At 43.5% G+C, this 24779-nt stretch overlaps 2 protein-coding genes across 4 annotated transcripts in view; both read right to left on the bottom strand.

Moving 5' to 3' along the window:
* Positions 1-295: 295 nt before the first annotated feature.
* On the bottom strand, positions 296-16688 carry TCP11L1 (t-complex 11 like 1). Of its 3 annotated transcripts, none has more exons than XM_057379986.1 (10): positions 16625-16688; positions 9602-9767; positions 7883-8015; positions 6686-6806; positions 5770-5990; positions 4689-4825; positions 4059-4252; positions 3600-3781; positions 2777-2949; positions 296-2600 (listed from the first exon to the last, which is right to left on the bottom strand). In XM_057379986.1, exons 2-10 carry the CDS (start codon positions 9753-9755, stop codon positions 2365-2367), a joined length of 1551 nt encoding a protein of 516 aa, XP_057235969.1. In that variant the 5' UTR covers positions 9756-9767; positions 16625-16688; the 3' UTR covers positions 296-2364. The 3 variants fall into 3 exon arrangements, with proteins under 3 accessions (XP_057235969.1, XP_057235968.1, XP_057235967.1); XM_057379985.1 differs by lacking the exon at positions 16625-16688 and adding an exon at positions 16334-16398; XM_057379984.1 differs by lacking the exon at positions 16625-16688 and adding an exon at positions 11690-12378.
* The window catches only part of DEPDC7 (DEP domain containing 7), a 9990-nt gene continuing 1267 nt past the window's right edge, over positions 16057-24779 (bottom strand). Inside the window, exons 2-9 of the mRNA XM_057379987.1 lie at positions 22525-22912; positions 20539-20669; positions 19453-19642; positions 18384-18598; positions 17121-17263; positions 16801-16926; positions 16625-16703; positions 16057-16474 (exon numbers count right to left, since the gene is read on the bottom strand). Coding sequence (XP_057235970.1) covers positions 16260-16474; positions 16625-16703; positions 16801-16926; positions 17121-17263; positions 18384-18598; positions 19453-19642; positions 20539-20669; positions 22525-22912 — 1487 coding nt within the window. The 3' untranslated portion in view covers positions 16057-16259. The remainder of the gene's footprint in view (positions 16475-16624; positions 16704-16800; positions 16927-17120; positions 17264-18383; positions 18599-19452; positions 19643-20538; positions 20670-22524; positions 22913-24779) is intronic.

Here is a 24779-nt window from a genome sequence, read left to right as displayed (position 1 = left end):
GTCATTTATTGGAGTCCGTTCCTGTTGAAAGGCCCACAGCACCCAGCCAGAGGCATTTTTGTGCTGTATGTGCCCCAGAGGTCAGACTGCAGCCACAGGTGGGTATTGCACTCTGATTTTTCTTCTAMATGAAACCTTAGGCTCAAACCCCCTGGTGATTTTGTGTCCAGACCCCGTGAGCCATACAGGCACTGGTGGCAGCAGCCATCTCCTCGATTACAATTTTATCTACTGACAAAGCAGTTCCCTGCTCTCTGTCATCACCCACCTTTCAAAGGCTTTTCTAAGTACCTGTCATCCCATGAAGTTCCTCCCCTCATCCTCAAGATCATCCTGTACCCATCTAACTTTAGAACTCTGCACTTACCTCTAMAGGCAGCTCCTAGGTGATACTAAAAGATAAAATAACAGCAGCAATTTCTAACTTGTGCAGCTCTCATTTAACAAAACTGAAAACAGCTGTGTCTTGGTTATTTCTCTTGTTCCTAGCTCCAGCAGTAATGGCTCTTGGTTCAACACACACTGCTGAGGGGGTTTTTGCTCTAAAGCAAAGCCCAGGAAGCAGAGGCAGCAGCCTTGAAGACCCCAGTAGTATCCTTTGCTGATCCAAAAAAGGAAACAGACCCTACTCAGAACCCTTTTTTTCTGGCTAACCAACCTACTCAGTTTTGAGTTATCAAAGAAGGATTCAAAGATAGACATTCATTTTACTGGCTGAGTACATTTGGCCAAGAGAAAAATCACTTGTCTGAGCTGATGAACCCTCACAGAGTTTTGYAGGTTTTTCCCTTGGGGAAGGGGGTTTGTAATGAATGAAACAAGATTTAGTTTAGAATTGCATAGGCTAATATAGAGAAAAGATCTTATTTATTCTATCCCCTTCCAAACACAAAGGTGGTGCAGCTTTATCCCYACTGACATTCAAAGGAAAACTGGAAAGGGAAGCATCAACAGTGGTTCATAATCAAATGCTTCTGGAAGTTGTCACTTTGGTTGATTCCTAAATTAACCTGGCTGTTGGCAATAAAAGGGGCCCTTTATTTATTTTACATACCTTGTTGGTTTTTTTTTTTTAAAGACAGCACATTCTGGTCTGGACCATSTCATACTTGGGCCACTTACTGTGTATAGCTGCAAACTTTGCTTTCATAAAACCATCAAATATTGATTACTGCAATACACTGTTGTGCTCAACTAGAGGAAAACATTCAGATGCTGTTACCTCCCAGCTGAGCCTGAAACTGCAATGTAACATCACTGAGCTCTTCTCATCTATACAACATGGAGCTAATTAAATTCAAGGCCTACAAATACTCTAAGTTTCAAGAACATCTCTACCAAGTGAAAAAATYTACTAAAATATTCCCTATATATTCAAACTAACATCAAACCATTCACCTCTCACAATACATTAAAATCACTTATACTGCCCACARTGCTCTGCACTTCCTGGATATTTTTGAAGACATGATTGAATATGCAACCATCTCCTGTTGTAGTTTTTAAAAAACCCAAAATCTTCAAACTAAAGTTTCACATGCTTTAAATCCACCTTCTGGAAGTGACAATTTACTTTAAAATCAGTATTTCACCTAAAAAGGAGTAAACTACTAGCAAAAAAAAGGTAAGAAATGCCACTTTTATCAAAACATTTTAGCTCTGCCCTTCTGAAATCTTTACAAGATATAAATACAGCTGCAATCTATAAGATTGCCACCTTTGTGAGTACTGTACATAGCAGAGGACAGTTACCCAATAACCAGAAAATTTGCTACAAAAATATATTATGTTTTGTAACATCTGCAGGCAAACAGCAAAAAAATGCTATTAAAAATGCAGTAAAATGCAGAAAAAACTAGTAAGCCTACCATACTAACCATAATGTTACAGTAAAGTGCTGTTCGGATTGGTGTTTTGTCAAAGTTCTTCTCTAGAATTTAAGCTGTATTACTTCTTTAAACTAAGATTTTTATAAAAACCAAATCACCCCTTCTGGGAAGAACCATTGCTAATCAGCTCTGGATAAATTAAACTAAATTCACTGTAAATTAAGAGTTAAATGCCCTAAAATGAGCCACTTAAATATAAAGTTTGGTTCTTACACTTGCTCTACTTATCAGCAGCTCAAAAATCTAAAAATTGCAGCCAGAAAACGACCACAATATCCCCCGCCAGGTTGCATAATTATATTAGAAATGCATCTCTCTTACCTCTTTTTGCATCTCATGTATTTCCCTCATCAATCACCACTGGTGGGTTATAAGGAACCAGTATTTACACGGAGAGCTGTTTTCCTAGACAAATATTGGTACAATTTTTTATTTAATAGCTGACAATACTGTATTGGTAGCACACAGACTGGTTTTATGATTCTTCTGACTTCCCTATGATTTGRGATTCTTCCTTAGTCAGTATTTTGCCAAGGACTGCATCATAGTAAGGGCTGAAGACCATTTTGTTGTAGTTGACCAGACGAACATATTTGGCAGTGACCTCTTCCAGCTCCCTCTGAATAGGGCCTAATCCTCCAGGAAYAGCAGGCAATGATTTCTGGTGACTGGATGCAAGGTAATTCTCCAGAAACTTTTGAATTCGAGAATCTGGAAGAAATGGGTTTGGTTTGTTTTCAGTGTAACCTCGTGTAAAATGCAACAAGGCTGGGAATGGTCACCAAGGTGGAAAGACAAGATGGAAACAACATGGAAAGAGAAGCTCTGCACATCACCCACCCTCAGCCACACAGACAGGGGAGAGCAGAGCACTCTGCCAGCCCTACCTATCAGCTTGCATATGGAGTTATCTGGGCTGGCCACTGCCTGGATCTGTCCCTTCAGCACTGCTTCTTTCTCAGCTGAGAATGGGGTAAAGCCGTGCTGGGAAAGGCAGCTGTTCATCTCAGCACACACCTTCTCACCCACGGTGGCCAGGGATTCCTTCATGTTAAAGGAGCTAGAAAACATGAGGTACAGCACAATTGTATTAGTAACTTAAATTTTCTCCCACCTTTTAAAAAGAAACCATTCAATTAGAGTTGTCTTAATTATCAAATGTAATGGRAAAAGCATAATGCAGATAAAGCCAGAATTATAAATAATTCAWTTTAGAGATACATGAGAAATAAAGCTGTGATCTAAAGCAAGGAAGCAGTAGAGCATTAAAGACTTCCAGCCTGAACAACCCATACATGTAAGAGCTGACTTTCTACCTGAGGACAACTCTGATTAAAGCAAAACCAGTTACCAACYCATATGTGTAGAGCAATCACTAAAGCTGCAGCAGCTCACTGTGCCACACTYGGGTTCTTGGAGAGCAGGGTTAGCTCAGCAGGGGCAGCTGCTGGCCCTCTCCTGTGCCAGCCTGGCACCATAAAAAACACTCTGCTCTGAAAAAAAGCAGTGTGTGTACAAATCACAAAAAARCAGAGCAAGAATAGCCAGCTCTGGGTGAGCAAGCTGAATAAAAACTGTCAGCCTGGGCTCACAGAAAGCCTCACCACCTCCTCTGCAYATCCTGCAGCCAGAAAGAGGCTTAAATTGATCCCTCACCAGGGTGAAACAAGAGCCACACCTGCCCTGTGAGCAGAACTGTCCCATACTCACGGAAGATGCATTCCTGTCAGCAGCACCTTGACRATAGTTTTGATTTTCTCAGCGAATCCAGGCACATCAATGAGTGCTGGGCCTGCTGCACTGAAGGTGACCAGCAGCACTGTCCCAACCAAAAGGAGCTGCTCCAGCTCCAGCTGGATTTCCAGGAAGCGTGTCTGGTCCATGAGCACCGTCTGCAAGGAGGGAGGAAGSCAGCACAGAATGGAGTCAGTTTGCRGGCTGGGAAGGGACACTGGGATGCAGCASCAAAGGCAGGACAAAGGCACAGGGAACAGCAGGCCAGGAGCACAATGAAAAACATTGACTCCTGTTTTCCAACTACTGAAAGACAAGTACCCCTTATAAGAGCTCCCAAGCAGAGATCAATGGTTTAGTATTATCGCCTCTGCAATATCCTGGAAATAGAACAGTGGAACAAGCACAGAATCAATTTTTCTGTTAAACACCTACTTCTGGAAAAGGCCTGTTCACATGATCCCATTTTAGGAGCTTCAGATAGGCCTGGTTTTGTACAGCAGTGAAGCACAAGGTGGAAGCTCCACCAGTGGCACCATCACTGCAGCGGGGAGGCAACGGTTCATGTCCCAGCTTTGCAAGATCATCAGCTGCTTCTTGCAACCACTTTGTGGCAAGGTCTAAAGAATCTGGAACAGCAGGGGAAAAAAATCTTGTTAAGAAAATTCCTTTTCAAAGGTTAGTTTTTTCCACCAATAATTTCCAAATAATCCCATTAGTTACTATGACTAATGGACTAATGCCCATGATATCAGGTATGACATGCATTTCATTTATTGCATCAAGCAGAACATCTAAAACAAAACCACACAGCTACAGAAATTAGAGGTGAGATGATGCTGGATAATCATGCCCTACACTGCATTGAAATTAAACTGAATGTACCAAGGGCAGAACTATTGTTCTGGCTGATTTTTTCTAACCACAGTTTTGGGGGACCAGCTGTCATTTATCATATGAATTCTAGAACTTATAAATATATCTGATTTCTTTTCATGATTACAAGCAAAGACACGCAGTATACTGGGAGGTCAGAGGGGAAGAAAGAAAGGAACAAAGTCATACTTGGCTGTTTCTCAAGAAACTCCTGAAACTTCTTTCTTTCATATTCAGCAGACTGCTGCATTAATTTTGGCCTAATACTACTGACAGCGAAGTTTGCCATATCCATTTTCATTAGGTCTAATACAGAGAAAATTGCTCTAAACAAACAAACAGAAAAAGTTATTCAAGGCTGCAGATGTTTCAGAGTTGCTGTTTACAAGATTTATTACAGATTGTCTAAGGAAAGAGCAAAAACATGCATGGGAAACAGTAACAGGGTGCTTAACAACTTGAGAGCATGAGACAGAGAAAGCTGGAGCAAGCATGTACATGCATGCATGTGCCTCTTCCAAGTAGGAAATAAATCTTGCTTTCCTGTAAAAAAACCTCCATGGAATTAACTTCACCAGCTCCACAGATTTTATCTCTCAGGATATGCAATATTGTATATGAAAAGATATCTGGGCTCCCAAGCTTGCATGCCATGTCTGTTGGCAGCCTGGAAAGCCAACYTCAGTGGGAAGTGAATAATCAGGCCCAAGGGGTAAAAAAAGAAAAAACAAACAAACAAATACCAAAGAAAAACACTTTAATTTCAAAGCAACCTGATTCCTGCTGGCAGTATTTCTGCCAAGTCAATCCTGAACTCCTGGAAGCATTTCAAATTAGAAAACAGCAAGGCTAATGAAGCTTCTCCCAACTATTGAGAYCTTGGAGAGCATGGTGACAAAGCAGAAGCCTGCATGCTCCCAGATGTGGAACACACACTCCCTTAACAACTGACAGAGCATTTCACAGGGAGGTGGGTAAAGAGAGCTCAAACTGGTTGGAAACCAGTAATACTTTTTCCCTTTGCCCCTGTGGGCTTTTTTCACCTTTTGTTGTTGATAYTCAATTCTGATACAAACTGACTATTCATCTGCTACCTTAAGGCTCATTTGCATTTGACATTTAAGCAAATGTCCTTCAGTGACATGCAGGAACCACACAAATACTCCAACTCACCAGAAATACTCCTAGAAAAAAAGGAGTTGCAGATTGTCCCCCCTCCCCCAAATTATTTAAGAGACTCTGAACATGACCAATAAACCTATTTCAGTACCTGAAAAGAGGAACTATTTCATGGATATCTTTCAGTTTCTTAATGTCTTCATCTCGAGCTGGAGCACAGAGAGTCCCCATCATCCCAATAACAAATTTGACCAATTTAGAAATGTCAAGGGCCCCATTCTCTGCCTCCTGTTTTATCAAATCCAGGTCAAGAACCTCTGTAATCTGGCTTCTCAGTCTAGTATGGCCAGGCAACAAAAAGGACAGAAGACTCTGAAATGGAAAGTTTTAAACAGTGCATTAGTTCTACATACCAAAGACTATAAGGATCAAAACAGTTACTGAATTATTTCTTACAGAATTATAGAATCATAGAATGGTTTGGGTCAGAGGAAACATTAATGATCACCCAGCTCCAAATTCCCTGCCATGGCCAATGTTACCTCCCACCAAACCAGTCTGCTTAATGCTCCATCCAGCCTGGCCTTGAACACTTCCAGGGATGGGGCAGATTCTTATCTAAACTAACTGCCCTTTATCAGTTGAATTTATCTTCTTTTTTTTTTAACTAACCACTCACCAACTCTAAAAGTTTCACCTTGTGCTGTGTGATGCTGAAGTTACTAAGTGGTAAATTCTCTGTGGCACAGATCACATTTCAGACTTGTGCTTGGTTTATCAGTGCTGGAGCATCTCACTGATTCCATAACTAATACCAGTTCCATAACATGAAGGAAGCTTAGAATTATGGAAGCAGYATTGCTTACCTTTTAATCACCTCACATGATTTTGCATTTGATTTTAAATTCAAATTTCTCCTCCAGGATTATACAGTTTACAGACAGTGATACAATAATGAAAAAGAACAAGAGAATCTTTAATGAAAAGCCAAACTTAACCACTTTTGCTCATTCATGTCAGTGCAGCCACTCAAATGCAATAATTTCCCTTGATATCAAATATCTTACCTCTTTAATTTCTCCCAATAGCTTAATTGCATGATCATATGTCGGGGGGTCTTCCTTTAGCTGAGCTTCCAGACAATCCCAGAAAGCTTTATGGACAATATCTCTGACTTTCTTTTCTAAGCTGTGAATAAACATGTTAAAAAGAATGATACTTGTCTCTGCACCACCTTACAAAGATAACCTGCAGCTCCTGAAGCACAGCATGTAATAATATGAATATAATGTAATAATAACTATATGACAGTTAACAGAGATCTATGATTTTAAGCTACTGAGAAAAGCAAGAAAAACAACACAAGATTTGGAATGGCTTATATCCTAATAAAGGGTCACACACAGGCAAAAGTGGCTACAAATTAAAATCCTTCAAAGTATTTATCATATGCCACATCTAAACACCTGGAAGAAAAAGAATAAATCACAAAAATTACAGTTTGTCTTCAAAAGGCCAGTATTCATGTTCCTTTTAATCCCTGCTAAGAAAAATCAATTCCACTACATGAATTTCGTTAGTAAACCTAACAGAAATGAAGTAACTTYCCTGACACCAAAACTTCTGTGTTTGACTGCATAAGCACTGCACCTACTCTGAGGTAAGGACACAGATCAGTTTGTAYAAAACAAGAAATGAATTCCACTGCTTCAGTAGCAATTCCTAATTCAAAACACTGATAGTCCCTGCTCTCCAGCAGCGGGGTCCTGTTCACATCACAGAATTATTGTAGAATCACACAGAGAAGGAAAGGCTTCAAACTTGAAAGGAGCAAAGGACTAACCTAATAAAACACAGGAATCTCTTCCCAAARTATCCCTAAAGAAACAAGACAGGAAAAGCTAAAATAATCAGTTTCATCTTACTCCCACAGGCAGTGAAAACTTAAACACTGCTAAAAGCASTACCCATATCTGYAGCCAGACTGGGGTCCTTGGCACCAGGGGACCCAACAGAAACCACAGCACTCTGGGATTTGCACCACACACGTCCAAACAATTACTCCAAGAGGTTCACCTTTCACACACATATCTATCTGGGGAAGCAGAACTGCACAGTCACCACCTTCTCCTTATATTCTTTCCTACTTCCTCCCAGGCATTGCCAGCCAGACACTAGCCACAGGCTGTACCTGATGCCCCAGAGCTGCTCTGCAGTYCTACAAATACAATTTCATTTAGGTATCTATATAGTAACAACCTTACCTGTGTTCTGGCAGCTCAGCTGGCTTTATCTGGAAGTCTCCATTCACCACAATTTCGTGTGCCAGTGCCATGTTGGTGACTCCCTTTGCTGTCTCCATGAGCTCTTCTATTGACACAGGCCGAGAAGGACTGGCTGCAACATCAATTACACTGTCAGACAGTTCCCTACAAAAGCCTGCAGAAAAAGTCTTTTGGAACCTTTCCACCCTATTGACAGTACAGAGGGTCAAATGACAGCATCAGCTGAAGCTTTTTCTCTTTTCCTTCCTGTCCTTTCCCATCTGGTGGATGACACAGGTTTGGGGTATTACAAAACACAAAGGAGTGAATCCCAGCTGATATTCTGGGCTCAGAATGTTAATTACTTCTATCAAGCCCTTTTAAAAACCACATCCAAACAAAAGCCCACACCCAAACCAGTACTTCTTTTGGATGGCTTAAGAGCATCTTGGCATCTTTCTCCACACTGTAGGAAGAAATAATTACAAACAGCAGCATTTTCACCACACTACTTCCACAAGTATTGTGCAGATATTGCCATTCCAGTTTTACATTTTTCAAGGAAGTGATTTCATCATTAAAGCAGTCAACAAACAATCACCATCACTGTTAAGCAGCAGCAGCTAATTATTCTCACTATTTCCAATGCAACGGGCACTCCTCCAAAACCTTTTTTTTTTTTTCCCAGAGGCCATCACCCAAGCAACAGAGGACATCAAGACCTAGCCTAAGACCTCTTCCCCTGGCAGGCATTTGGGACTGACCAGGATGGGCCAGCAGACTCAGACTGGAACCTGGGTTAGTGCCTTGATGGATCTATTCCATTAACTTCAACTATTCAGGCATAGGAGCAACATACTAATCCCAAAGTGGAAGAAACCAAGCAGAGATCTTCACAGACTGGAGTCACTGAGATATGTTTTAGGCAAACTATTATTACCATCTCATTTGACCATGCTGATTGGACTTAGGTAATTACACAGAACAAGTCTTTCAAAAGTAAGAGACCATCACTTGTCTACTACTTAGAGCTCTTCTGAGTTTAYACTGTATGGTTCTAATGTGCTAATTTTTCATAAATATCTTGCTCCTTTTATGTAGCCCTCCTAATTTTTATTTCATTTTGCTAGTGACTCTAGGAACACAGTAAGGATTGATATTCTGAGAAGAACCAGCAGACAGCAAAGTTCACAGTGCTCCTGCCYGAGTGCCAAATTACTTCACTCCAGCAGGGGTGCACTACGAGCAAAGACTCTTCCATTGACCAAAGATTGCTCTTAAATCACATTACTTCATTCTCATACCTGCTCCCTTACACGAGAGAAAAGGGCCAGAGACCAAACCACTTCTTTGTGGTACAATGCAGCACAAGGTTTGGCTGATAAGGCAAACAGCAGAGACAGTTTAGCTGAACACACAGAGGTAGTACTTCCAAGAGCATAAACACACCAGGGTATGTAGGATATATATGGCTCAGAGCAATGTGGTCATTGTGTACAATTAAGAAAATGTACACAYTGTGTGTCCAATTAAGAAAAGAAAAAGGAAAATGGGGAGAAAAGCATTACAGTTTCAAGGCATATCCTCAACAGACACATTACACCTAATTGCAGGACAGTCAAAATTGCACAGAATGCTATGAAACACCAGGATTGCCTCCAACAACAATTATAGAATTTACTGGTTTCTTATTGCATTTCATAAAGCAGTTTTGCTTACACTTGGGTGTATCATCCCTTTGTGACCCTGGAGCACTCTGTTGTATTCTTTTTCGGACAGGTTGATCCGAGTTGTCCAAGTTCTCCTCCTGATCATCCTCCAAACCACTCAACTTTTCTTCACTTGAATTCAGCTTGTCAGGATTCTGAGACATTTTCAGTTGATTCTTTACAAAAAGAAAAAAATATGAAAAAGGGAATAAATAAGCATTTTCTGACGTGGCTGAGTGGGTAAGCATCACCAGGAGTCCTCTTAATTAAGAAAAAAAAATAAGAATGAAAGAATTCTTATGAGGAATTACATGACGTCATCCCCCTAATGGCAGGGGAYCTGGACTCAGTGACTCATTTCCCATCTTCCACAAAATGGGATGCTTTCAACACAGCTACCATTTATTTAATCTGCAGTCTTAGTATATTCCCCCAAATCTGAAACTGTTCCCTTGCCAGAACGATACAGGTGAGAAAAAAAGATAYTGTTTTTCTTTGCTAGCATTGCCTCTGAGAGAGCAATGAAAAAYACCTCCAGAACAATATTACAAACATGTTTTGCAAAAARATTATGCTAAATGAGACATTTCTTCACTACACAGCAATAAATCTTCCTGAACATAAYGYATTCTTGAACTATGATCTACCCCAATGCACACAACTTTAAAACTTTCACTCTGAGCCATCCAAAAGCATTAAGAAGCAGGAAAAGAACAGAGAAATTAATATAAATCCTACTCCCATATTTTCATTAATACATTCAAGAGTCCTGATTCATACACAAAATATTACAAGTTTGGGGGTTTTAATTAAGACAGTAAAGAACAGTTATAGTATKTAAAATATTGGTTTATTAGGCATTATGTATTAAAGAATATTTATCTCACATTGCAGATACCTGCAGTGAAGTTACACTGAAAAAATTACCAATAGAAAACCAAGTCCACTGTTCATTATCGTCACTTATTTCATTCTCAGATTTTTCCATAAAGATTGTAATTTCTACATCCACATTGAAAACTATGATGCAGGAAGCTGATGCTCAGACTTTAATTTTACAGAAATCTATTTGAGAGCACATGATGTCTCTAAATTAAATAACCAAGATGTCCTGTGAAGTGGGAGTCAGGAAGAGTCTGCCTTTCAAAATAAAAGAAAGCTCTTGGAAAAGCAGCAACTTCCTCTTTCCTCCAGTATCCCACCATCACCAAGTTCTCAGCAAAAGATACACTCCCCAGAGGCATCTCACAGCTACCAGAAGAAAATATTTACAGCATTAAAAGCTACAATGAAGAGGATGCAGCAGAAGCAAGCAACAGTGCAGAAACATAAAATGCAGCAGTGAGATTTTTTTATTTTCACACAACAGCTGTAATAACTAACCCTGCTCCACCAGTGCTTAAATTGATTGCACAATGTGATTCCACAGSACAGCTGGAAAGCTCAGGGCATATAAGGAACAGTTTTGCTCTACAGCAATGACTCAGGATCATCATCTTGCTCGATGCATGAGAGACAACAGCATGCAACACTTGCCCACAGCACTGTGTCATTTCTATTTTAGAAGAGAAAACAGCACTGAAAGCTTGGGATAAATGAGACAGGAAAACACCCTTGGCACACAGGCATCAGTACAGGTACTGTGAGACTCATTCCACCTCTAGGTGGAACAGAATCTCCAGTGTCCCTGCTCCAGACGCTTGGTCATCTCCCTGTTCACATGCTGGGACAAGGAAGTGTCAGTCTGTCACAGCTGCAGTGACACTGCCAGTCCCAAACCTCGGCAGGGAGAGCCTCCAGCTGGCTGCAACAGCAACCATCCCAACCAGCAGGCAAGTGGGACATGCTCCAGGAGAGCTGGATCTCCTGTCTAGAGGACAAAAGGCCTCTTACTGCAAACATTCCACCAGCAAGAGGATGAGGAGCTCTGTTAATAAAGGAGCTGTTCACAGAGAAGAGCATAACAACCATTGCAATACAAAATATAAAACAGGACTGGGTAAAGAAAGAGGGAAACCTGTTGTAGAATTTGGCTAGGATAAAAGCATTATAAAGGCTCCCACATTCATTCCAGACTATAGACAGTCATTCTTCCTACCTGTTCCCTTCCACAAGGCATCCTCCTGAAGTCAAATCTGTACCACAAAGATTCAACCAAGCCTCACTTAAGTCTTTAATGCACAGAACACTTCCAGTGCCTTGCAATCTCTCACTGTACTTTATCCTCACTACCCTGAGAAAAGCAGAGAAATATACCTCTTATACTGAGGGGAAACTGAGGTTTGAGTTCAGCTGCTTGAGGACACAGAGGACAAATGACAGGGACAACATAATCAGTCTCCTGATTGCTACCCCCAGCTTTGCCCAGCAGGCCATCATTCCTAACACACAGATTACCCTAAAGTCTCGCCTTCCACTAAATGGCAGCTCAAGAATAACAGTCTCAAACCCAGTCCAAGCTTCATTTAATTACCATTTGTTTTCTAAAAAACATTTCAGCTACAGAGGGCAGGTAGAAGAACTCCTGGGCCATTCTACCAAATGACTGCTCAGCAGATGAGGTAAACTGGCACACTTGTTGGTTTAGTTGTTTAGTTTGCAATAGTCTGCTTTTTTTCTCATGGATTACTGCTATTATTTGCCAGAACACATCTAGAACATGTCTGATTCCACTGGGTAAATAAGCTTGACAATACCTCTTCCAGAAGCATGATCAATCAYCTCTCCTTTCACAGAAACAATTCTGACTCTTAATAGTGCAAGTTCTATGTCTTGGCACCTTCCTTCCATTTTCTTTTTTCAAATGTAAGCAGAAAWACAAGAGAAAAATGCAACAAACTAAAATTTAAACAAAACATTTTYCAAGGGTTCTTTTCATTAAAGGTCCTCAAATCATCTGATGTGCACCAGCACTAAATAAACTTCAGTGTGCTCCAGAGCAAGGTTGGAGCAGCTCCTCCTGACTCCCAGAGCTGCCCTGTGTGAGTCTGTATGAGACAGCATCTGAGAGCTTTCCATGAGGCCCAAACACACCAGGCTGCCTTTCCACAGGCTTCACTCCAACGCTGAACTCTCTCCCCTTCCCTCAGTTCACCTGCCACATCACAACCTACTTTCCCTTCTAATCCACCAGCAGGCAAGCTGCAGCCTGTCCCCTGCCTCTTTTCCAAATTAAAAGGGATGCTGTGCAATTCCACCGTTTCCCCTCCGCCTTCTGTTCCGTGTGAGGCCCTCTCATGTCCATCAGCACGGGGAGCACACAGGGCACCGTCCCCATCCCCATCCCCACCCGCTCCAGCCCCGCTTGCCTCGCCACCCCTTCCCCAAGGCTCGGGAGCTGCGGGGTTCATCCGCGGGCTCAAGGGGAAAACGTTCCTGGAGGGGTTGTGGGTTCCTGGGCCGAACGGGGAGCAGGGGAATGCGGTGCTCAGCCCGCCGCCGGGCCCGGAGCCGCCACAGCGCCCGCTCGGTGCTGCCGGGCCCTGCCCTGCCCGCCGCCCCGACCCCGCCGCCCTCAGCCCCGGGCCCCCGGGCCGCCCCCCGGCCGGGCCGCCCCGCCTTACTGCCCTGGGAGCAGCCACCGCGGCCGCCGGCTCGGACGGGCCCGGCCCCTCCTGCGGCCGCGGAGCGGGGCTGGGCCGGCACCGCAGCTCCAGCGCAGGGCGGGCCGCGACGGCTCCGGGGCGGGGCGAGAGCTCCACAGCCCCCGGCACCGGCTGAGAGCTCCTCCGCCCACCGGCAGGGCTGAGAGCTCCACCGCCCCCCGCACCGGCTGAGAGCTCCTCCGCCCACCGGCAGGGCTGAGAGCTCCACCGCCCCCCGCACCGGCTGAGAGCTCCACCGCCCCCCGCCCCGGCTGAGGGCTCCACAGCCCCCCTGCACCGGCTGAGAGCTCCACAGTCCCCGGCACCGGCTGAGAGCTCCACAGTCCCCGGCACCGGCTGAGAGCTCCACGGCCCCGGCACCGGCCGAGGGCTCCACAGCCCCGGCACCGGCCGAGGGCTCCACCGCCCCCCGCACCGGCTGAGAGCTCCGCCGCTTCCCGCACCGGCCGAGGGCTCCACAGTCCCCGGCACCGGCTGAGAGCTCCACCGCCCCCCGCCCCGGCTGAGGGCTCCACAGCCCCCCTGCACCGGCTGAGAGCTCCACAGTCCCCGGCACCGGCTGAGAGCTCCACAGTCCCCGGCACCGGCTGAGAGCTCCACAGTCCCCGGCACCGGCTGAGAGCTCCACCGCCCCCCGCACCGGCCGAGGGCTCCACGGCCCCCGCACCGGCTGAGAGCTCCACAGCCCCCCGCACCGGCTGAGAGCTCCACCGCCCCCCGGCACGGGCTGAGAGCTCCACCGCCCCCCGGCACCGGCTGAGGGCTCCACAGTCCCCGGCACCGGCTGAGAGCTCCACCGCCCCCCGGCACCGGCTGAGAGCTCCACAGCCCCCCGCACCGGCCGAGGGCTCCGCCGCCCCCCGGCACCGGCTGAGGGCTCCACAGTCCCCGGCACCGGCTGAGGGCTCCGCCGCCCCCCGCACCGGCCGAGGGCTCCACCGGCCCCCGCACCGGCCGAGGGCTCCACAGTCCCCCGCACCGGCCGAGAGCTCCGCCGCCCCGCAGCACGGGCTGAGAGCTCCACGGCCCCCCGCCCCGGCCGAGGGCTCCACGGCCCCGGCACCGGCCGAGGGCTCCACGGCCCCGGCACCGGGCTCTCCCCGCCCGAGGGGCCGTGAGGAGCCGCTCTCCGCGGCACCCAGAGGCACGAACAGCCCTCAGAGAGCGCGGGTTCGCCTCGCTGTAGCCGAGCCAGAGCAGTCCCGACCCCAACCCGAGCCCCTCACAGCCCTCACCGGGCTCGGACAGCGCTGGGTCTGCCCCCTCACACAGCGCCGATTCGGATTAACTCCCCAGCAAGCAGGGAAAGCAACCCTAGATCCCTTACACAGTCACAGTGTGACCGCTCGTCCCTCTACAGAGGAAGCTGAGGTGCTCTCAGAGGAGCTAGATCACGATGAAAACAGCGTGCAGCCCCTGCCCCGTTTGTCCCTCCAGGCTGCTATTTTCCCCTCCAGGCTGCTGTTTTTCCCCTCTAGGCTGCTGTTTTTCCCCTCCAGGCTGCTGTTCCCGAACGCAAATTTGGCCCCCAGAGCCAGCCCAGTGACTCACAGCGCCGGGGATCTGTCATTCGGGATCTGTAAATCTCTGCAGCAGGCCATGCCCACAGGCAGCCGCTCATTTTCCAGATAGGAATCTCAYCCTCTTAACCGTGAGGCAGGAGGTAAAAAAAGGGAAAATACTTCTGCTGAAGAGCGAGCCAATCCAACATCACCACTAATTTAGGATTTCCACCCCCACATGAGCTAAGCCAATTTTCATGAGGAAGTGCACCTCTCAGCTAAAGCTAAGAACTATAAAATATAACTACTAAAAAAGGGCTTAGTTTTCAGTAACTGATTATTATTAAAAGTCCTTTTTAATTGACTAGAAGCTTTTTACATCTTTGTCTTCCATCCCCCATCAAGGCACAGTAAAACATTGTCCTGTTGCACACCAACTTCAGCTCYATTTCAGAGAAACACTCTGGCCCCCGGCAGCAGACACCACTAATGACAAACTRACACAGGACTGTGCTTTTAAAGAACAGCTCACCACATGTGACTAGTAATAACTGCTTCACTTTGTTGTSATAATTAAATTAGCTTTTGTTCCCAAATAAAAGAACAGAGCTCAACCCTTAAAATAGAACAAAATTTGCTACTTTTTTCCAACAGCAGCTGTAATGAAGTTTTGATGATGTAATTCCAAAGATAACGCCACAGGAGTCAAAATCAGATTGYTAATCATGCTTTATATATATAAAGCTTGCAGTTGCCTGTGTTGCAAATACTGGGACTTCCACTGCAGACCAGACACGGATAAAAAAATGCCACAAGAACAGCCAAAGGCCCTTCACTGACTCCAGCACTTCTCTAATTACAGCTGGTGCCATCAGTAAGAGTYACAGACACAGCAAAGCACCATAGGGATGAAGACAACCAGCCACAAAGAAAAGATTCTGTGGCAACCAAAGCCAGACTGACTTAAAAATCCAGACTGACTTCACCAATCCCAGGAGGGCCAATTCCTCAATACGCTGCCATTTGAGGTTGAAACAGCACCTTAATTTGTCACACACATATAGARGATAGTTAGCTGGTAAGCCAGAAGAAAAGCTGTGCAATATCAAGCAGAACATGTTTTTCAGCTCTGTCCAGCACACAGCAAGTCAAAAAATCAATGCTATGTGACAGTCTCATAATCCAAGGCAAATTAGAAAAAGAGTGTTCTAAGAGTGTTCCAAGGCAAATTAGAAAAAGAGTGTTCAGCATAAAATTCAGTGCTGGGGCAAAAGGTGGCAGAGAGATCTCATTTGTGGTGTCTTCCATCTCAGAGATTTTGCTGCTTGAAGAGAGGGAGTCAACAGACTTGGCTTTTGGGGARGAAAAGTAAGAATTATTTTGGTCCTACAGCAATTAAGAATGAGAAAAGCTAAACTCAGAACTGTTGGCTTTGGTAATAATTGCATAAATTCTATCCATTTCCACAAAATAATTTTATTAGGCAGATACATGAATATAAAAGATTTACAAATATATTAGTGTTTTCAATGCTGGGGTATACAAATTGATCCATAAAATCTCACACACACATGTTAGTAACTCTGTCTCCAAAATACTGCATAAAAATACTTGGATTACTACTATGAAACTGACCTAGCAGCCTCTTTCTCTCTTTGTCAGAGAGCTTTGAATCTTCATCAATAGCTTTCAGCAGAGATAATAGCTCATCTTTCGTGGTTTTCTCCGTGTTGGAGCGATACTCTCTTTCATCAAGCTTTTGGCAAAAGGTATAACCTGAAAGGAAACATGAGACCCTCAGAGGATCATCACCAGTCCCACCCTTCTTTAGATCAAATCAGCCATTGTTACAGCAAGTCTTTTTTTAATCACCAATTTCTCATTTGGGGGTATGACAAGACGAAAAAGCCCAGTTTGATGAATTACCTGTTATCTTAGTGGGATCCTGGCCTTTCTGCAGAGCCAGCAGTTTATTGCTGACCATTTTGTGCAGTGCCCCTGGGATCTTGAACAGAAAAAGGACAATGCAACAGCAGCTTAGAAAAGGCATTTCTGTACCAGCATCCAAGATAACCAAAACCTGGCCATTTTCCAGCTCTTACCTTTAACACATCTCTTTGGTTGTCCACAAGGAACAAGATCAGGAGGTCCGTTTTCCCTCTGGATAAGTTTTTATTGTTGATAATAGCTTTAGAGAATGTTCTTTTCACAACCATCCTGTTGTCACTCTGAAGAACAAAGTGAAATAATGATCAAAAATGGATAGTTCATCTCCCCCATTAAGAAGGGTACCACCTTTGTTCTTTTGAGTCATTGCTTTGACTGTAGTGACTGATTTAAGCTACAAAAGTGTTTTCTCACCAGTACCTGGGACCTCTGGATTTCAGTAAATGTAAAGCAACTGCTAAGAATTCACACTTACGTCCTTCTGTAGCTTGAGCTCAGAATGGTGTGCTGCAACAGCCATGAAGTACAGCAGCCTCCTGAACTCCTCCCTGACYTGGCTGTCGAGGAGTTTCAAATAGAGTTGGACAGCTTCTAAAGATTGCTCCATCTTCCCATTCACTGAGGAGAGAGAAAGGTATCTATTGGCATATTCGTTTAAATAAATTTTACAGTAAAATACCGAAATTAGCTGCTGAAGAGATGCCCATTTCTCTAAACAGAACTGGCCAAACACAGCAATTCATTCTCACAAAAACTTCTCCCAGGCTGATGAGAACTGCTTACAGACTCTCTAACAACATCCCACACACAGGCTTTCAGCCTGACATTTAAGCTCCCTTGTAATTAAGTTCAATTACAGTTCAGCCATCTTGACTGGGTTGAGAAATACTGAAAAAAGGAAATTGGTTGTATTAAAGGAAAAAAATGAATGACCTATTGTTGTGCTAATAAAAATCTCCCAAAACCTGAGTAATATGTCCTAGATACAAGGGGTAGTTTGATGAATTAATTGCAAACCACTCTGTAGATCTTTGCTAAATTTTAATTTGCCTTACTATGCAGAATAGCCATTTTAGATGTGTGAATTATTTAAATGCAGCAGGTTTTAATAATATCCTTTATCACGTAGAGAGGAAGAATGGGATATAAATGCAAAATATTCCAATGAACGTGGAACAAGGAGCATAATCAAGGCAGAGAACTATGGAAAATAAGGAGATCTAGGATGAAATGTTAATTGAGGACTAAAACATCAAAAACTTTCTAACATGCTGTCTAAACAAAATTCAAGAAACATTTCTGCATAAAATAGTAAAAGTTGTGAATGGGGTACAAAGCATTCACACAGCTTTCAGTTTAGCTCTAATAGCCTAAATATTTACTATTAGGCTATATTTATATTTCCCAAGGAAATCCAACTTCCATGGATACCAACTAATACCAAATTACAGCACTCTGGTTTCACACCCATTCTGTATGGACCTGAACAAAGATTTCAGAACTGTATACAGTTAGAACCAAAATGTCAAAGAACAGTCTTTATGACTAAAAAAAAAACCAAAAAAACAAAACAAAAAAAACAAAAAAAACCCAATCAAATAAACCTCAAAGAAAACAAAAGCAACAAAAAAAAAAGAACTTGCAGAAGCCAACCTTTAATCTTGGCTCCTGAAGCAAATACGCATTTTCTCAGTACATATCTCACACAATCATTGGAACACAGCTCTAATTTACTTACCTAATAGTTCTGCAATTCCTAAATGAATTTCAGACGCATGGCTTAACAGCGGCTCCTTCCTTTGGCTGTAGTATCTCCCAATATTTTCAAAAAGCAGCAGTTTCCAGCTATCTGCTTTATCCGGCTGATCAGGCAGGTTCCTGCTGATATCTACCACCATATAATCTGGAAGATATTCCAAGCAATCTATTGCTGCCGAGAGCCACTCATCTGTCCTGGAAAACAGAAGGGTTCAGGTTTGTAGCATTAATTGTGGATTAAAATTGAGAGGTGGCTGCAATGCTTTCCACAGAAAGCAGGTAAACTGGTTCCTCCATCACAGTGAAAACTGCATGTGTAGGCACTCGAATCATTTCACACACACAAAACACTTCACCTGACACACTCAGGTAGATCACAGTCATAAGCCTTTTTTGTTATGTATTTAATCAAGATGAAAAATTAGTAACCCACAAGTAAACAGTCRCAAGCAGTAAAACCCCAAGTCAAACATGTCCTCTACTGTTAGATAAGGACACAATTATCRCTGGATAAACAGAAACATGAACATTGATCTGATTCAGACTGGTACAAGTTTTTCAGAGAATGTTTTTAACTCTATGCAGTTTCAAGCTCAGTGTTCTTAACTCTTAATACACTAGGGAACTAAAYGAGTTCCTCACGAGTAATGTCTCTAGGAAAAACTTTCATGATGATTATAAAACYTCTATTCTTCCCTCAACTAAACAAGTTTCCCTCAACTTCTTCTTCCCTCAACTAAACATGAACTAAACAAGTTCCTCACAAGTCCTGTCTCTAGGAAAARCTTTCATGATGATTATAAAACYTCTATTCTTCCCTCAATGCAGCAAAGAATTTCCCCTCTGAATACCATCAAATACTCTCATTGCATTCAAAAACCATCTCAGTGTTCAACAGAAATTCTCATTAAGCAGTTGTTATTTACAAGCTATCCCAGTCAAGTCCAACAGGGAAAAAAGTGCCTCCTCACATCCTTTCTGCAGGACTGAAGCTAAAGCTTTTACATTCCCCCAGAAAAGCAGAAAGCTTTTCAGCAATGAATACTTACTGTGAGTCACTGAAAGCCTTGAGAATCTCCCTGTCCAGGTAGTTACTTGTGATGACATATCCAGYTGCTTTCCTGGGCTGTGGAAGCTGAGGTCTGATCTCCTGGTGCTCAAGCAGAGACTCCAGCAGAGGGAGGTCCACCAGCTGCAGCAGGCGAGCGATTGTTTGTTCTTGCCACACTTCATTAATAACTGGGAAGGRTGGATACACAGAGCACATGGAGAATCAGCATGTGCAAGAACTGATTGGAGAACAGATAACTCCCCTTCCGCCCATCGGGCCTAACCTGGCAGATTAATTTTACCAAAATAGAGACTTGCAGTAGCAAAGCATGGGGCTCTTATCAGCTTTAAGTCCCTTTTATCACCACAAAAGGCAAGAATTACCCATTTGTTTAGTTAACTACAAGTGTGGGAGAACTGCTTTTYGGATAAGTCTGAAGTGCCTTACACTCTGTGCTCTAATTTGCAAACAATCTTTGTTCTAGATAAGGCATGAAAAAAAAAGTACAACTGTGACACTCTCCTTATCACAGCTTCTTTGATTATTTCCGTGTGATGAAACCACGGTTTCTAGAATGCATTAGCACTTTTAACCWAAGGACAAAACACATTAGATCATAGTATAGTCTGAAAGAGAARACTTGAATTGTCAAGAATAGTTTCACACAATGCTGAAGGAGTGCTGGATGTGCAGATACACAATCCAAAAGCTAGGGAGGACTTCTAGCTGACAGCAAACTATTTGCCCTGACTGAAACAAGCACWAAAGGAGTGCAGAGAACTGAGTATTCTCAATATTCATAACTCAAATCAAGCTCTATACATTAAGTGTTCTTCTCTACAAAAATCAACCCTATTTTTTTTTTTTTCAATCAAGAGACAATGCCGCTGTCTAATGAAATGAAAAGGCAAAAGGCAAGCCTGCAACAAATATAATTTGCCTTTTCATGACATCGTGCTCAAACCAAAATACTGTGAGTGTCAGTTTGTCTTCCTCTCCAGCCTGAGGGGTGCAAGTCTTTCCAGTCCAACAGATGTACCTTCCTTKTCCCACAAACAAATAATAGTGACATTCTCTGGCTTACCTCGATGGGATAAACGATCTGAGATGTTTATTCGAGGGCTATTTGCAGGCTTTAGGCTCAGGTTTTCCCAAAGATCCTCCAAGCTTTCTGGTTTGAATTGCGCAGAGTGGAACAACGTGCTCTTCTCATATCTGAGATTAAAAACAGTTTTTATATATATTTATATCCATATATATAACTGACCAAACATACCGTGCAATGTATAGATATGGGTAACTGTCCCAAGAAGAAAAATTTTTTCCTACATAGATATTTACATAATCTTCCCCCTCTTCTCCCTGCCTGACACTGTCTCTGTGCAAGTCACCCAGGAGAACATATGAACCTTCAAAAATTATGTGCATGTACAGCTGCATGCTCAATTCCTCTCACRAAACTTGTCACAGCCAGCATCAGCAGGCTGCTTCCACCACCACAGAGAAAACTGAGGAGGAAGGGAAATTATTTTTCAAAACCCAAACTAAATTCCTCCCTTCAAAACCTCCAGAGATTTTATACATTATCCMTGAAGGTGAAGTGATGACAAAAGTTAAGAGCTGTTCTTGAAAAACCTGAGAGGTGATTGCTGTGTAGTTATGGGGTTTGTTGATGCCACCAGCCAAGGGAAGACTGTCCCTCTTCTGTGCATTGGCCAACTCTTCTCACAAATGCTTTCACAGGCTGTCAAGTAGGCACATAACCACTCCAGCCACAAAATTACTGTTCCTCCACGTGTAGCTGTATAATTTCAATTCCCACAGCTTGTTTTAGGGCACTACAAGATCTTTTTGATGTCCATTATCTTTGACGTGGATGTGACAAGCTGCATGTATCAATAGATATATTCCTTTCACAAATGCAGAAATGCAACTCAATGGATCTGTGCCCTACCCAAAASAACAACACCTTCAATTCTACAGTAATAAAACAGAAATAATCCTCTTTAATGACTGCTTGTCCAATATATTCTAAGTCTCATTTTAACAGCTCCTTGTGATGAAAGTATTTTAAAATACCGCACATAATTAAAGTGGCTCTCATTTCTAATGAATTCTCTTTTTAAATAAAGACTTGAGGCAGTTTGCCTTAGTACAGAACAAGAGCTAGCAGGAGAGAGGGGASAAGCAGGACAAAGGAAGTATTCTTAATCTCTCTTGCTCTACTTTTCCCATCAGGGTTGATGCACTAAATTCACATTTGCTACTCTCATGAACATGTCAATTGAAAAAGGCACTTCCTTTTTGGGTCAATACTATTCTCAATTTTCAAAAGAGCACATTGCTAAAACTACTGCATTAAATACATCCAATGTAGCTTCTTGTAAGAGTATGTCACAATAGGTGTAGAGATGAACACTCAACAAAAACTGTTTAAGGGAAATTATTTGTCAAAGTGGCATCTACATGTTCTTATTTGTGAGGATTTAGTTAGCAGCAGGGTTTTCTTTGCCCTCTCCTAAAGAAGCAGGGAAACAAAACAAAACCTCACCACTGCACTTCCCTCTGGTTCTAGGATGGTGTGCAATAACAGCACAACAGCCTGCTGCCCTGCATGGGAACAAGTCATACACGCATAAAGAAAGAGGTAAAAAAAAAGCTAAATATGAAGTGTAGTGAAGATGATGAAAGGAGAAAATAATTTTTCCTTAGAAGTTGCATGGATTACTGGTTTATACCAGAGCTAGATGTGCAGTGACTAAAGACTGCCCTGTTGCATTAGSCTGTTTGATGCACCTGAATTCCAGTTGGTTATACTGATTTATATCAATATGTAAAATGCACTTAATTTCTACYCTGTTATCTCTGTCCCTCAAGGCGATGTGATTACAGAGAAAACAAGTAACCATGCAGGCTGAATGATTTACACTATTCAAATTGCTRTTTCCTACCTGTCTTCCACCCACAAACATCTRTGTAKTGTCTATTTTTTCCCCTGTAAATGYACAACAGTTTTCTCTCCACCAGAACACACAAGATTTTCATCCCATAAAAAAAAAAAATCACTAACCTCTGTGGGGTACACTGCTGGTAATCTTTCTCAGGCTCTGGCTGGGTGGAGGAATTTGTGAATCTGTAGAGGCTGCTGCTGCTGTCCTCAAACACAGAGCGTTTGTCTTTGCCAAAAACTCTCGTGGAGACAGCCTCRAACACTTTGTAATCCATCAGCGCCTGGCACACGCGCACGATCTTCGCCCGGGAAATATCCACATCCCCAAAATACTTGTTCTGAAGAAGATGGGCAAAGACAACATCCACAGCATCCGAACCAATGAAGCAGTCGTGGTAACACTTCAGGTTCTGGCGGCGCTTTTTCACTTCCACTTGAGTTTGAAGAGCGCTGATAATGCTGCTCCAGACGTACGTGGCTCCAAAGGGCTTCTGCGCCAAGCTAAAGCCTRAGAACAGAGACAAAGCCTGAATTCATGCTCCAGTCAGAAAGAACAGCSCCTTTCTGGCTTCTAGATTTCATGAATCTTGTAAGGATTTAAAAATCTTTGAGGCTTCCACTTAATGCTCAGGCATTAACACTTTGTGACTTTTTTTGTAAGCCTGTCTGCTCTGTACCAGTGCCTCTGGTGGTTCCTCTCACTACATCAGCCTAAAGCTTTGCAACCAGGAGTTCCTGTTTTGTCAGCCTCTCACTCTGACACTGCGTTTTTGTGTGTCCCTCAATCACCTAATGGTTACACCTGCAGAACTGCTGCTAAGCACACCTGTCCCACAAACACAAACCAGCTGGATGTACTTGTGACTCCCCCATTCCTCCATCAGCACTAACACAGCATCACAGCTGGGCAGGAAGAGGGAAGCAAAGATGAAGAGACACAGTAAAGGATTGTGTTTACACACAAGCCACCTAACCTCAGTGCTTAGCACATCCCTAACAAGTCCCTGGATTCCCTTGGGACACCACTCCCTCTCACTTGTCCCGCCTAAAAATCTTCAGCCACCACGGCTCCAGCSAGACCTCAGCTCTGTGCACCCAATGCCACTTCCTTGAGCCAATCTGKCCTCCCTCCCCCAGTGAAACCACTGAACTATTACTCATTTACCAGCCTGATTAGAAGAAAATGCCAGCAGCCAACAGTTTGACCTGAGGCTACACTCAGTCTCCACAAGGACTTAAAAATACACAAAGTTTGCAGGTGGTACCAAACTGGGGAGAGCTGCAGCCACCAGAGAGGCTGGAATTAGAATATGTTTCTCAGCAAGTCAGATGAATAATTTACTAAGAGGGAAAGTAGAAGAAGAAGAGAGAAATAAAAAAGCTAAAGGACAAAATATGGAATGAGGAGTTGGCAACAATCCAACAGAAAGCCATCTGGGATTGTGACAGACCTCAAACCAAATGAATTAACAGTGTGATGCAGTGTTTGAAAAAAACAACAACGTGCAACTCCTGGAACATATTACTGCGARCACTTCCCACAGACGTGCAGGGGGTGTTTTTTCCTGTTCTGTTTAGTCTGAAGTGGCTTTACTTAGAGAATTGTATTCCAATTTGGGGCACCAGTTTTCAGCTGATCCCCAACTATCAGAGAGCCAGAAACCAGCAAGTTAGCAGTGAGAAAAGGAAAGGTAGGGAGTCAGTAAGACTAGGAGGGAAAGCMGAGAACAAAATACCATTTGAACACGCCAACATTTAAGAAGAACAGCAACAGTTATCTTTCTGAAAAGATCCATGCCATGGGGATAAAACCCGACAAAAAAAACAAAGCAGCTTTTTAACACACAGCATTGAACCCGCCAAGGCAGAACTCTCCCAGAACCAGTTTCCAGAGCTTTAAAAGCACAAGACAGACAAGGTACACAACTGTTGATACTTTAACCTGATTACATCTTCACGAMGGCAGAACAAACACAATGAACAGAGTTCGCTTCCAGCCCTACATTCCAATAGCCAATGAGGCTCTTTGAGAGGGGAAAAAAACCCCAAATCTGACACCACCAAACATACAACACTGACTTCTCTTGCTAGAATAAATACCAACACATACAACCTGCAATGCTTTAGCTACTACCCACAGCTTCATCACCTCTTTCTTACATACACAGAACATTCAAATCTTTTCTGGGGGAAAAGGTACTAAGCGAGGCATTAAGGCTGCAAGTTTCCACAAGTTAAGGTGTTAAAGATAGGGAAAGAAAAAGAGCAAAACCAATTCCCAGCGAGAGCCCATTCACCTCTCAGTCTGCGCTAACGAGGCACCTGCTCTTAACCCGCCTTGGGAACGTGGAGCTCTCCCTGGCACCAACCCCGGG

Source organism: Malurus melanocephalus, unplaced genomic scaffold (assembly GCF_030028575.1).
Source record: "Malurus melanocephalus ecotype Western Australia unplaced genomic scaffold, MMel_1.1 scaffold_429, whole genome shotgun sequence".
Classification (NCBI taxonomy): domain Eukaryota; kingdom Metazoa; phylum Chordata; class Aves; order Passeriformes; family Maluridae; genus Malurus; species Malurus melanocephalus.
Note: the sequence above shows the minus strand (reverse complement) of the source record. Positions and strands in the feature narration are given on the sequence as shown.